The 15,162-nt window shown below is 36.7% G+C and overlaps 1 protein-coding gene across 1 annotated transcript in view; it reads left to right on the top strand.

Moving 5' to 3' along the window:
• Positions 1-10,254, top strand: part of kcnh1b (potassium voltage-gated channel, subfamily H (eag-related), member 1b) — a 50,051-nt gene extending 39,797 nt beyond the window's left edge. Inside the window, exon 11 of the mRNA XM_051908816.1 lies at positions 6,349-10,254. Coding sequence (XP_051764776.1) covers positions 6,349-7,179 — 831 coding nt within the window. The 3' untranslated portion in view covers positions 7,180-10,254. The remainder of the gene's footprint in view (positions 1-6,348) is intronic.
• Positions 10,255-15,162: the final 4,908 nt, after the last annotated feature.

Here is a 15,162-nt window from a genome sequence, read left to right as displayed (position 1 = left end):
CAGTTCTAAGCCTTGCCCAACTCATCATAAAGTTAAAGGGTTAGTTCACCCAAAAATGAAAATTCTGTCATTAATTACTCACCCTCATGTCGTTCCAAACCTGTAAGACCTTCGTTCATCTTCGGAACACAAATTAAGATATTTTTGATGAAATCCGAGAGCTATCTGACTCCTCCATAGACAGCCATTTAACCACCACTTTTAAGGTCCAGAAAGGTACTAAAGACATCATTAAAATAGTCCACGTGACTGCAATGGTTCAACCTTAATTTTATGAAGCGACAAGAATACTTTTGTGCACAAAAACAAAACAAAAATAATTACTTTATTCAATCTTCTCTTCTGTGTCATTCTCCTATGCTGATTACATTCAGCGCTTCCAGGTTCTACGTCCAAACTGCGGCTCAGTATTGGCAGAGGCTGTTCACGTGAGCAGCACGACACATGCATGTGATGCTGACACAGGAGCCAGCCAATAATGAGTCAGCGTTCTGACATAGAACCTGGAAGCGCTTAACGTAAATAGCGTAGGAGAAGGACACAGAAGAGTGAATATCAACAATCTCCCATTGTCAGTATATACAGTAATGGCAGAATTTTCCATTAGGATGAACTATAACCTTTAATGCCAGAGCGTCCTGACAGTGACATGTTGGGATGCTTGAAGCACTCTGTCACCGGTCAGTGGTATTGATTGTGTTCTGGAATGGACAGATCTGTATCCTTCAAAGTCCTCTGGATGGGGGCGGCGCACAGCAGAGATCTGTGCACTGGGCGCTGGTATTGATCACAGTAACAGCTGCTTATGACACTACAATCTTTCTGTGTTCTTTCAATTCAGACAAATCTCTATTGCATTTCACCTTCATTGCAGCTATACTTTACTGATTTCCAATTTCTCTTTTATCCTTTTCACAACATATTTCCCTTTATTTGTTTACGCAGCCAGACTTTTCATAATCTTCATTGGTATTATGGTTCTATATCCCTCTGACTCATTTATTTTACATTTATATACATACATTTTCTGCTCCCGTCTGTCTCTTGTTTCATCAATCTGTGGCTGGGGTTGCGCTACAAGTGTGATTTTCTGTATATGATGATCACACCACTCAGCTGGACAACAGGGTTTTAATTTCTTAGTGATACTTTGCTCTCAGAAGTCCTCATTACCGTTGGTTTAGGTCACATCCAACCCAGGAAAAAGTATCTAGTCTCTTGTTTGCCCAAAAAGAGTGCTGAATGAGGTTGTTGAAACAGTTCAGGCGAGTAGCTGCTTCTGAAATATTGTATTACAGAAGCATGTTCGCCTTGTGAATAGATCCTGCTGTTGGGCAGGTTTGAAAACTATCTCTAGCATGTCATTTTATAATAAATGGCACTTAATGAGACCAACAATTTACTTCACCTTCATCACATAAAGGTCAAAAATACAGTGTGCAGCAGTAATCCCTTAACCATTTAGCTGCAACATGGCAAAAAGAGTTGTTCCTATTTCTATAGCATTTGTCTTTACTTGCTGCATGCAAATACATTCAGCATGATCAGTGTAGTCCAATTCGTGAACAAATGATTCTGAGCTTTTTTAATGAATTGCTCAAAAGACTCACAAACACACAAGTGTATTTTGAATCAAAGATAGACATTTGATCAGAAAGGAATACTAGCTTATTTATGTGCAGTATACACTGTTTGCTAAGTGAAACAATAGACATTATTTCATGATAAATTACATGTAGTATGCTATATTGTTGTCACATGAACTCATGATGCTACATGTGGATAATAGGTAATAAATTATACTTCTAGTTCATTGATTGTGTGCGAACACAGAATATTTACATGTTATGCACAGTATCCAAATACCATTTATTACAACAAAGAGTTTTTTTGTTTTGTTTTTTGTAGTAGTTTAATTTAATTTAGAAAGTGTAACTATTTCATCATATATATATATATATATATATATATATATATATATATATATATATATATATATATAATGAAATAGTTACAATTTCTAAATTAAATTTATTCACCACTACAAAAAACAAAAAAAACTCTGAGTCATACTATTGGTCATCATGAGCAGTAAATTGTCACTAGTCACCTTCACTGGAGCAAGTAAATGAAGATGGAAGTGTGTTTTGATGCGTGCTGATGACATACCAGCCGGATACATTTCCAGACTCATGGGAGTTTGTGCTGGAGGTGCAATTATCTAACTGAGTCTCTTTAAAGACTCTAAAATAATTACTGAAACACCTTCTTGTAATGTCTTAAAGAAAGAGTTCAGCCAAAATGGAAAATTCAGTCACATTCATGTCTTTTAACACGACTCTTTCTTTCACAGAACACAAAAGGATGAATTTAATATAATGCACACACTATATTATTTGTTCTCTACAAATAAACACAAGTGTGGACACATTTTAGCCAGCAAAATTATAAATATATTTTAATAAAATAACTTTATGATCACAAACATAATTTTGTGCTTCGTGCCAGGTATTGGTTGACGTTAAAGGTTTCACAGTGAAACCAATGGGTTAATAAACAGATGCTAAAGGGCACTTTCAGCATCTGTATAGTGATGCGTATTTGTCTTGGATGTGCAGCAATGAAGCAAAAATAGTGTAATTCTCCACAGCTGGCTGATCAAGATTCTACATTAAGAAAAGCATGTTCATTGTTGTTATCAGAGAGTGTTCAGACTCTCAATAAACTATGAACCTCTCTAACCTCCAAAACTCATTATCTTCGACTTTGACAGAAAAAAATAAAAAAAACAGAAAAATGACACTCCTGAATATTGTCCGCCTCCAGTCCAGTGCTGCTCCCACCGTACATCTCATAGTCATCCGTCTGACCTGATAGAAAATCCATTTGTTTTTGCACTTTACAATGCATCTAAGTGGCTTCATCAGGAAGCACAGCCATGTGACCTGGTAAGTTAAAAAAAAAAGTCTCACTGAGTCAGTCTGTGGACAGGAATGAATTAATGAACCAACATCATTAACACATTAGGACAGCTTCCGCATGCATGAACATATTGCTTGTAATTAGGTTTGCTAAAAACGTTTGCCAGTTCTAAATGGCCTGTGCTTAATTTTAATCTGTTTTACATTTAAATGTAGTACAATTTAGTGTCCAACACCTTGTGATCAGTCTAATCTAAACAAGACAAACAAAACTTAATACCTTAATAGTCTCCCCTAATTGTAAAAACTTCTACATTGGAAGCAGGAATAATCAAACAATAATCAGATGTGATAAGATTCATGAGATGTCCTTGTAATGCAGTAGTTCACAATTTCACAATTAATATAATTTGTCAGTTATTTTCTCATCACATTTATGAGTTAACACATAACAAGGTAGCAATACTCAAAGTATATACAATAAAATAAAGAACTTTCCAACATAAAGAAGCAATACAGGGATTTTGCTTTCATTCAGCCTCCAGGTTTATTCATAATTAAGTAAAAACATGAGAGATCATTCTCTCAGGGTATGGAAAGCTGTTGTCCACCATTTTGGATGAACACAGCATGAAATATCTGCAGGATATTATAGTCCTCTCCCATTTCCATGTTGACTTGGAAAATTACCATCACTTCTAAGCTGAAGGCACATTGTAGACCCAGATAAATTTGTCTTGGATGTACACCGGGATGTGATACCCTCTGTGTTTGAAGAAAGAGACTGAGGTTTTGCCAAGTAAGACATGTTTTCTGGATCAGCATCTTTTGTTGGTCCTGGAACAACAATCTTGTTATAAACAAACAAACAAACACAATCTTATTCAAGGGGTCAAGATTTGTGTGTTTATCATTGGCCAGTTAGCACCTGCTGGTAGGTGCCTTTTTTTTTTTTTCTTGGTTTTGGGGGGAAATGTGACCTTGAGTTTTATGAAATTCAACCACAGACATCATGATCAAGGTCAACAAGCCATTTCAAACACTGCTGCATATTCATGTTGCAGGCAACATATAAATCTGTAACAGACTTTCACTGAAGGCGAGCTGAGCTGAACCCAAGTGTAGTTTTATTGATAAACAGAATAACAAAAGTAGAACATGACATGGACATGAGAACGAGACCTGACTTGAACATGCGCAGACTTGACAAACTCACCAACAGCAGGATACATAAACAATACACAACAAGTAAACATGGCAAACATGAGGGCTTAATACAAGGACAAGGGGAAACACATGACAACAACAAACAACGACAAAGTGGAACTTATAAGCATGAACCAATGAAAAAACGGAACTGATAACAAAATAACCAGACAATGCACCAATGAGAAGATGACACATGAACTAAGGCCCTTGTTTACACCTGGCATTAAGATGTTAGTAGTTTTGGTCGGATCACAAGTAGACGAGGGAGACACATTCCAGTTTATACCCGAGGCCTGTACCATGATGGTAGATGAACAAATGAATGGGGTTTTTCAGATCTTTCCATCTAATGGACAAAATAAGATCATGCAATTTACATATGAATGCGCCCGGAGACAATGGACAGAGAGCATCAGCTTTTGTTTCTGCTCTGACAGCTGCCAAACGCAGTAAGTGCGTGTTAGAAATCAGGAATGGTGGGGGAACATTGTGCTTGGTGCGTTTTTTATCTCCAGCCAACAAAGTTTAAATCCCGCCTGGCTAGCACGCTTCCCATGATGTTTACGTGTTAGGTCAGCAGGCGGAGAGTAGGCGGTCTTTTTTAGCTGTCTGAACACATTTAACCACACAAGCGTTTACACTATGAAAGCAATCTGGTCGAATGTGTTTTCGACTACCTCTGGGAATGGTTGAAAGTGGACATGCTCAAAACTTATTAGACCCCATTTACACCTGTTTTTAGCGTCGTGCACTTATCGATCGACTAAAATGCATCTTAATACAAAACAAAACACATTTGCTGAAGCAACCATGTAATTTTAGCTTGCTTCTGCAAGTTTTTTTCTTCTATCTTGACTCATGTTTCACTGCACTTGTATCCGAGCGTTTCATTTTACAAGTGCTGTACCAGGTGAGCTGCCGAGCAAGTTTACTACATCAGAAAAGCTACACATATGGGGCTGGATATGAAAATGTATTAGTTTAAAACCACCCATTGATGGTTTACTGCAGTGAATTGTGTAGGTACATTTTTGGAGATTTGCAAAAATGTTGGTAGAGGCACGTTTTTCCAATGAGCCTAAAACCCTATTCAGATAGGAGTAGTTTTCTAAACTAGGTTTGAGTTACAATTCTTATCACCCAACGTCTGTGATTTCATGTACTATTTGGATGAGACTAACATCTCCGTGTTTATTACAGAAATTTTTTCTCTAGACGTGGGTGTTAGAGAAGCTCTTGGGACTGTGTGAGCTCTTGTAATGAGTCTACAACCCTGTACATCAGGGGTTCCCAACCACATTCCTGGAGGCCCCCCAACACTGCACATTTTGCATGTCTCCCTAATCAAACACACCTGATTCAAGTCATCAGCGTATTAGTAGAGACTTTATGACCTGAAATGGGTGTGTCAGACAAAGGAGACATGCAAAATGTGCAGTGTTGAGGTGCCTCCAGGAACGTGGTCAGGAACCACTGCTGTACATGGCTCAGGTGATTGGCTCAACAAACATGTATTTGGAAATGAGTGACCATGTGCAAAAATGGCTGCATGCAGATCACATAATTCAAGGGGGTCTATTGGCAGCTAAGAAACAATGGTATTCATAGCCATTGAAATGAATGGGACCAGTGGAATCAAGACCAATAAGCATGTTTATCCAGGAAAAATCATTTTTACCTTTTGGGTACAACTGCTTATCAACTTATTGTATAAATGGGTTTTGTTCTTTCAGAAATCAGCACACACTTGCTTCTACAATGCCTGATTTTGATGCATCATGAAGCTAAAGATAGCAGTGACTAACCCTTCTAGCAAACACTTCAAAATGAACCATGTGCCTCGCTCCTCATCGTTCAAGATGCTCAAGGGCGAAGAGTCCAGATAGATGCAATGAAAGCACACAGTGACCAGGGGCTGTAAAAATTTCTGGGTCAATGATACATTGCTAATTTTTATTGTCCTTTATTGCCCTTCATGTTGCAATAAACTCATTCAAATGCAATACATAATGATTGACATCAGATGATGTTTGACATGATCATCTTATTTGAAAGTCAGTTTGAATGTGTTTGAATGCCATCTTTGAATGTGCCACGATGAACGTCTTTTTATTGAGTTACAATTTGGCCTGTTCTTCACATAAAGCAATCATATAAATCGTATAATAAACTGGGTTCATTCTTACGTATACATGTACTCTCTTGTTTGAATCTATAGATCGTCTTCCGTAAAATAAGTGACGTCAAGCGGGAGGAAGAGGAAATGCTGCGAAGGAAGAATGAAGCCCCTCTGAATCTTCCTCCAGATCACCCTGTGCGGCGTCTCTTCCAGCGATTCCGCCAGCAGAGAGAGGCCCGTCTGGCGGCGGAGCGAGCAAGTCAAGGAGAACAGGATGTCGAGAAAGGCAGAGTGGAGACTATGATGCCAACTAGCATCATCACGGTCACTGAAAGTCCAGCCTCTCCAGTTACGTCTTCACCCACTTCATCATCATCAACATCATGTCGAGCAAAACGTTACACTCCCTTGGCTCCTAATGGAAACTATACAAGAAATAAGTCAGCAGAACCACTCAAAAACAAAGGCTGGGGTCGGTTTAAAGATGCCACAGCCAAGTCTGATCTCTCCTGGTGTCCTGTGTCCAAAGCCGAGTCCATGGAGATGCTACCAGACAGGACTAAGTCGCAAGATGAACTGTCCCTCAAGAAGACGGACTCGTGCGACAGTGGCATCACAAAGAGTGACCTGCGACTCGACAATATGGGTGACAGTAGCACTCGAACCCCTCAGGATCGGAGCCCCATGCAGCCTGAGGGGAAACGAATTTTCCACCCCATTCCTGAACACAGTCTTCAGGCCTGCTTTACAGAACTGAAACAGGAGCTACAAGGAGACATCCACTCCCTCAGCAGCAGAATGAGCGCACTTGAAGCGCAGCTTGCAGAGATGCTCCAACTTCTCAAAGACAGAAAGACCTCAGGATCTTCGAACTTGTTTGACATATCAAGGCCGGACTCTCCAGATTCAGAAAAGGACATGTTCTCCTAGCTGTGTTTTATGTCTGATGCAATGGGCTGAAGGGAAGATGGTTTGATCCTGTTCTAGTCCAAGCCAAACTGACCTCAACTAGTATTTTACTTTAAAGGTGAAGTATGCAGGATTTGTTATGTTAAAATACATTCTCTTCACCCAGTTTATTGTTGATTGACTACTGTTATTTTGTCATTCATGAGTTTCTGAAAAGTGTAAACATTGAGCCTCGCAGGCACCATCAAAGCATTAAGAGCATCTATGGCTGCTGTTGCAGGCTGAGAGTTTGGGGCATGGCTATTGTAGCAGGCTGAAAGTTTGGGGTGTGGCTACTGTAGCAGGTTGAGAGTTTGGGGCGTGGCTACTGTAGCAGGCTGAGAGTCGGGGGGCGTGGCTACTGTAGAAGGCTGAGAGTTTGGGGCGTGGCTACTATTGCTGGCTAAGAGTTCAGGGCATGGCTACTGTAGCAGGCAGAGATAGAGTAATGATCTACAGTAGACTCTTCAGTACCACAGCATCATCATGCACCCATTCAGAAAGATAAATGTACTGGTTTATATTGTTTATTTAGATGTGTCCAGTGTAGACAGCATCATGTCAAAAAATGCACCCATGTGCAGATATGTTGGATGGGTTTATTATAAGCAAGATGCTCACTTTCGCTCTAGACAGAGTGTGTTACTCCATTGCTTACTCATGAAATAGCAACACAACTAAAAGTACTCTTAATATGTTGGACCTTTTATTGAAAGTAGCCAACATGCCTTAACAAGCCCCTGTAAGAGCAGTCTGTGATGTTTGAGTTGGGGGAGGCACGGCACGTAAAAGGGGCATTTGCAAGGATGTTTGAAGAAATGCTTTATTTTTGTAATTCCGCTAGGTGCCACTAATGTTGCAGAAATGACATACTTCACCTTTAAAGATGAAGAGTGTAATTTTTTCTGTGTTAAAGTACTTTATTCTTTTGTCTGAGCCATAACCTAGTGGGCAGCACTCATATGGTGTAACGCTGCTTTGGCTCGTTATTTTTGCAGTTCTGTTTGTTGGAACAAGAATTACACATTTCAGCTATAATAAGCAACACATTAATGAATATATGGAACTTACATATAATGGAATATACCAGTATATTACTATAAAACCAGTTGTCAATTTTTGTACAGTCATCTAAATCAACATATATTTGTATTTGTGAGATGTACAACTGCCGTCTGTCTTTTTCTCACATCTGTCAAATCATATGTCAGATTTCAATGTCAGATCATTTGTCAGTCAATCAAGCAAAAGACAAAGCTGATTATAATGATTTAAACAATGGGCCCCATTCATGAACAAGAGCAGAATTAATTTCTGTGTAAAATTACTGAGTAGAATTATTGCATTCAATAAATGTGACAAATTATGAATAATTTTGTGAATCATGAATGATGAGCTCTTGTTTTATGGATAGGCCCTTGTTCAACAGTTAGTAAAATTGTACCACCTTGCACGTACTGTTGAAGCCACATTTTAAAAATCTTACTAAAAATCATAAACCTGGTAATTGTACGTTTGGAAATGAATGCTGAATATAAATTTTTCGACTTGTTTTTTTGTTTTGTTTTATACTATGTAGCCTGTTATTGTGATAAAATGCTGTGCTTTTAATAATGTGACAACATGCAATATAGCAATAGTGACAAATGCAAAATAACCAAAATTCCACTGTCTGTGAATTCTTGGAGGATGACAAGTGTATTGCACTGTTTGTTTTATATTTTTAACTGCTTCGTAACTCTGTCTCTTTTATTTTAGATAAAGTTCAACAAAGTTAAAGAAAATAGTTAAGTGAAATTGTTATGCTAAACTTGGGAATATCAAAAAGTGTATTAAGTATAATTTTTAGCAGATGCATGAAGCTAACAAATTAGATCTTGGATAAGCAATACTGATAACTGCTTAAGTATATAAATAAGAAAAATGCCATGGTCTGGAGTTACATCAAAAGAAATGAAGCATGAAATAGGTACAGTAGTGTTCATTTAGCATGTGCTTTTTAGCAATCTTGCCAAAAATCTATTCCCTTTTAAAAAGTGTGAAGTCCCTTTTGTTTTGTAAATGTCATTTCCAAGAAAGTGTAGGACAGTGGTATATCATAGCTTGTCCAAAACGTTGAAGTGTTAAACTCTTGAACGTTTTGCAAAATTTGCACTGCACAACTTTAATGTTTGATTCATTGTATATCCTGTATGCAGAATTAATCAGTGTACACACTGTGAAACTGTGAAAGACTTGATGGGACTTAATGATTGTATTTTCTTTTTTAGTCTGATTTAAGTCTGAAGATAATCAGAAAATAAACGGAAAGTGTGGCTGTTCCACACTTTCCGTAAATGGAAAGTGTGGAACAGCCACTTTGGAATTGAAAATTGTGCAACGTGATTAATAAAAACCTTAATCATATGCAAGGCAATGATTTAACATTTTAAAAAATATATTGAAAGCTGAGTCAGTTCAATTTTCCTTTGCTCTGATATGTAAGCCTTTTAGTATCAATGTAGAAGACTGCAATTACAGCAAATACAGATAAATAAGAGAGAATAACATGAATGTAGCATATATGAAAACTTAAAATGAACAACATCTTTTGTTTGTTGCTGTGAGTTTTCACTTTGTGCACAAATGTGTATTTTTTTAATGTCTTAATTTTTTTATTTTTTAATGTTTAATTTTTTAATGTATTAATGTCTTTTCTAAAGTCTGTGCTAAAGTCTTTCATGTGAAATCTTTTTTTCAAGTGATGACACAATTGTTAGATCTCATTTTTATTATCTTAAAAGAAATATAAATTACAGGAATTGTACTTATTTTTATTTACTTTTTTTTATGTCCAACCTATGTTGATCAATATAAATGAATCTCGTAAAAGGACAAGAAAAGCAACTGTTTATTAAAATGTGTCAAATGTTTATATTAAAGCATTTTATACTTTGTATTACATATGGTTATTCATATGGTTATTGGAATATATACAGTATATATTCCAGAAGAAAATAACAGATCATGCCAATCTTGAATACATGTCAAATAAAATGATTTTTAAATTCTTAACTATTTAAGTGATAAGTGAAGTATTTTTTTATGCTACTGATCAAAAGTTTGGGGTTAGTAAGATTAATGTTTTTAAAAGAAGTCTCTTATGATCACCAAGGCGGCATTTATTTGATCAAAAAATACAGTAAAAAAATTTTAAATAACCGTTTTATATTTTAATATATTTTAGTAACTTTTGAATAGCAGTGTATTTTCTGTAACATATATCTTCATCAAGCACAGCACAAGTAGTTGTAGTTTATCTTAGCCTGTATGATCCTGCCATGCTTTTTGTTGGTGGGTTTGTTTTCACTGTAATTGCTCTGATGCCTTCAGACATTCACAAAGATGTCTACTTTCTCTGATGGGTCTCGTAATCTTATTAGAGCCACAGAGCCAGTCTGAGCCTCAGAGACTTCTGGGACGGATACTTGATTAAATTTAGAGTTGATGTCTTATGCTAATCACCTGTGTCATGCTTCTATACAACTAAAGCTACAGGTCAATTAATTTAATTCCTTGATAGGTAAACTAAACACACACACTGTAAAAAAAAAAAAAAAATCCCCATTTAATTTATGGTAAAAAAAACAGCAGCTGTGGTTGCCAGAACTTTACCGTAAAAAATATGATAGCAACATTTTAGGTTTTATGGGACAGCACTTAGTTTACTGTCTATTTTACAGCACTTAGTTTACTGTCTATTTTATTTAAAGGTTTATAATGTAATAATTACGGTTCATAACTTTTTATTTTACACAATGTAAAAAAAAAAAAAATCCATTGAATTTATGGTAAAAAACCCAGCAGCTGTGGTTGCCAGAAATTTACCATAAAAAATACGGTAGCAACGTTTTAGGTTTTACAGATTTAACTTAAATTTAAAGTAAAAAAAAAAAAAAAAAAAACCTATTTCATTATTTGATATAATGTTAATTTACCAACCTATTGAAGTACTAATATCTTTTCTGTACCTTTGTAATACACTGAAAACCACCAAACACAGTGGAGATGAGAGTCACATGATGAATCAAAGCTCATCACAAGCAGCTTTTTCAAAAGCTGAGAAGGACAATACTAATATATAGAAGGTGCACACAGTGTCATTCACACAAACACTAAACACCATCATGGTAACACACATGAAATTTTAAAAATGCAATAAACATTAATTTATCAACATTAGATGTAACATAAAACCCCAATGTACATAACTGATTAGAAAAAAAAACTAAGAAGAAAGTTATTTCAACGAAAATACATCAAATGTGAATGTGATTTGCAGTTTTTCATTGTAAATTATACAATGACTTGTTATTTTTCACTTCCAAAAACCGTATATAGTACGTAAACTTTCTGGAAACCAATTAACTGTTTTTCACCATAGCGTTTTTACAGTCTTTTACCGTTAAAATCACGATAATTTTTTACGGTGCAATTAATATTCATTACATAAAGGGTCATTTGAGGTCAGAATTTTAGACAAGCTAGTATCAAGTTATGCTTATGCTAGCCTTAAACTGTAAAGTATGCATCTAGTTCAGACATGAAACTCTGTCTGAGAGGGTGCAGGCTGACATGCAATTTTTTCAGGCTTTACAATGCAGTCTGCTAACATTCACGTAGTTTGCTACATGGCACAAGTTTATTGGCCTAATCCAGCATCTAATGAGAGTGCTCTTGCTCAAGGCTAGTCCTGCAGTGCATTCCTCTGCAACCTTCCACCTCCCCCAGCTCTACCTGTCTATGGGATTTATGTATGTCTTTATGCAGCAGCAGCATATCTTGCATGCTCACAACAGCATGTCTGTGTATTTGTTAGCAGTAGCAAGTCTATACTTGCTCTGCAGCAGCAGCAGCATCCAGTCCAACAAGACCAAATACATTAACATTGTCAAATCCAAAACTATTAAGAGAGTTATTACAGAAATATATTTAACTTCTTTTTCTGCATATGAGAGTACTAAAATAATATAAAATGCCTATAAAAGACACAAAATTAACTTTTTATGTCTTTGGAGCGCACATACCAGTCAAAATTTTGGAACAATTTTCCAAATCATTGGGAAATCATCTTCTGCTCACCAAAACTGCATTTATCTGATTAAAAATACAATAAAACAGCAATATTGGGAAATATTATTAAAGTTCAAAATAGCTATTTTCTATGTGAATATATTTTAAAATTTAATTTATTCCTGTGATTAAAGCTGAATTTTCACCATCATTACTCCAGTCATTACTCAGTGTCACATGATCCTTCAGAAATCTTCCTAATATGCTGATTTGCTGCTCAAGAAACATTTCTGATTATTATCAATGTTGAGAAAACATTGAATATATTTTAAATCTACTTACCACAAACTTTTTAATGGTAGATTATCATGGTTTCCACAAAACTATCAGTACTTACTGTTTTCAACATTGATAATAATTAAGCACCAATAATAACTGTTCAATAATTGAAGCAGCATATTAGAATGATTTCTGAAGGATCATGTGACACTGAAGACTGGAGTAATGATGCTGAAAATTCAGTTTTGCATCACAGCAAGAAATTACATAAGCGTAAGAGACTTGTTTCCACATCTGTTTGCTTTTCCATGTTTCTACTTTGGAAAACCCATCCCAAGGTCACTAGGTTCTGTATTCCAGGCTTAGCCTCGCATCTCACTCCCTCCCCTTCTATGTTTCCGAGTGACGACTGCAAGCCACAGCCAGACAGTGGACTGAACACCGCATGTTGTTGCAGTCTGGAAGATGGACTTCAAAGACCATTTACTGCTGCCAAGCCCTATATTCCCATTGTTAAGAATGGATTTCAAAAGACTACATATCTACATACACCTACCAACTACAGTTTATACCAGCCAGACAGACAGCGAGGGATTTCACTAACTACAGCCATCAATCCTTGTCCTTACAGTTTGTACAGTACTTTACTTACTTAAAACATAATTGTATTACACACACCGTGTAAGCAGATGATATTTATGAGCAATTATACTGTAATGTTAGAGGAGGACAGGTTCATCCAGATGAATCTGCTTCCTCACAAGTTTTTTCCTTCTTTTTTGTGGAGTTTTTTCTTACCCACAGTTGAAATGTGAAGAAATCATGAGACTCTTACAGATGAGAACTTTATGTTTAGATTAGGATACTAAGCACAGTGATACCAAATTTACCACAATCGGCCATATTAACCATAGGCCATTTTGATGTAAAATTATGTATTTTTCCAACGCACCTTTTTTTTTTATGTATTGTGACAAATTGTGAATTGAGATGTTTATGGCTTTTGCGTTTGTCTGTCTTGTTCATGCAGAGTACAATGATACCAATTTTGGCATGGTCGTATTGCCAGCTCTTTATACAACGTTTTAGGGATCCTCACCAGATTTGTGTCAGATCTTGACACTGTGCTGGTAAAAACATATTTGATACACCAAACCATTTATATGACATGCATATTTATGCCTAATAAAATAACTAAATTTTCCTGTCATTGGCAGATGTGGAAAAAAGTTCATTTTTGGGTTCTCGGGTACTTTATATATTATGCAAAGCTGGTCATTATTAGTAACAGAACATACAAACACATATGCTAACATGAGGGACAATGACATGTGGTAACATTGGACTGTTAGTAATTACTACAACTTGCAAGACTTTAACCACAATCATGACCCAAGATTTAAAAAGAGGAAGAAGCCAATTACCACTCTCAATGTCAAACCAAAATATTAATCGTCTTTCCTGCAGCTGAATGAGACTTTCATATTCACTTCTTCTCTCTAGAGGGAAGTTGTACTTCAGGTGAAAATTTTGTAAGTGCTAATATACAGTCAGCTGGTCATTATCGCCAATAATAATAATTAAAAAAAATAAATAAAAAAAAACATCAGGGTGAACAGGTCAAGTCTACTACCCTCAAGGGGTTTATTTTGTGCTAATGACCAGATGTCCATACATAATCAACCTGAATTCACCCCTAAAAAACATTAAAAAAAATAAATAAATAAATAAATAAATAAAATATATATATATATATATACAGTGGGTATGGAAAGTATTCAGACCCCCTTAAATTTTTCACTCTTTGTTATATTGCAGCCATTTGCTAAAATCATTTAAGTTCATTTTTTTTCCACATTAATGTACACACAGCACCCCATATTGACAGAAAAACACAGAATTGTTGACATTTTTGCAGATTTATTAAAAAAGAAAAACTGAAATATCACATGGTCCTAAGTATTCAGACCCTTTGCTCAGTATTTAGTAGAAGCACCCTTTTGATCTAATACAGCCATGAGTCTTTTTGGGAAAGATGCAACAAGTTTTTCACACCTGGATTTGGGGATCCTCTGCCATTCCTCCTTGCAGATCCTCTCCAGTTCTGTCAGGTTGGATGGTAAACGTTGGTAGACAGCCATTTTCAGGTCTCTCCAGAGATGCTCAATTGGGTTTAAGTCAGGGCTCTGGCTGGGCCATTCAAGAACAGTCACGGAGTTGTTGTGAAGCCACTCCTTCGTTATTTTAGCTGTGTGCTTAGGGTCATTGTCTTGTTGGAAGGTAAACCTTCGGCCCAGTCTGAGGTCCTGAGCACTCTGGAGAAGGTTTTTTGTCCAGGATATCCCTGTACTTGGCCGCATTCATCTTTCCCTCGATTGCAATCAGTCGTCCTGTCCCTGCAGCTGAAAAACACCCCCACAGCATGATGCTGCCACCACCATGCTTCACTGTTGGGACTGTATTGGACAGGTGATGAGCAGTGCCTGGTTTTCTCCACACATACCGCTTAGAATTAAGGCCAAAAAGTTCTATCTTGGTCTCATCAGACCAGAAAATCTTATTTCTCACCATCTTGGAGTCCTCCATGCGGGCTTTCATGTGTCTTGCACTGAGGAGAGGCTTCCGTCGGGCCAC

Source organism: Ctenopharyngodon idella, chromosome 10, assembly GCF_019924925.1.
Source record: "Ctenopharyngodon idella isolate HZGC_01 chromosome 10, HZGC01, whole genome shotgun sequence".
In the NCBI taxonomy this organism is placed as follows: domain Eukaryota; kingdom Metazoa; phylum Chordata; class Actinopteri; order Cypriniformes; family Xenocyprididae; genus Ctenopharyngodon; species Ctenopharyngodon idella.
Note: the sequence above shows the minus strand (reverse complement) of the source record. Positions and strands in the feature narration are given on the sequence as shown.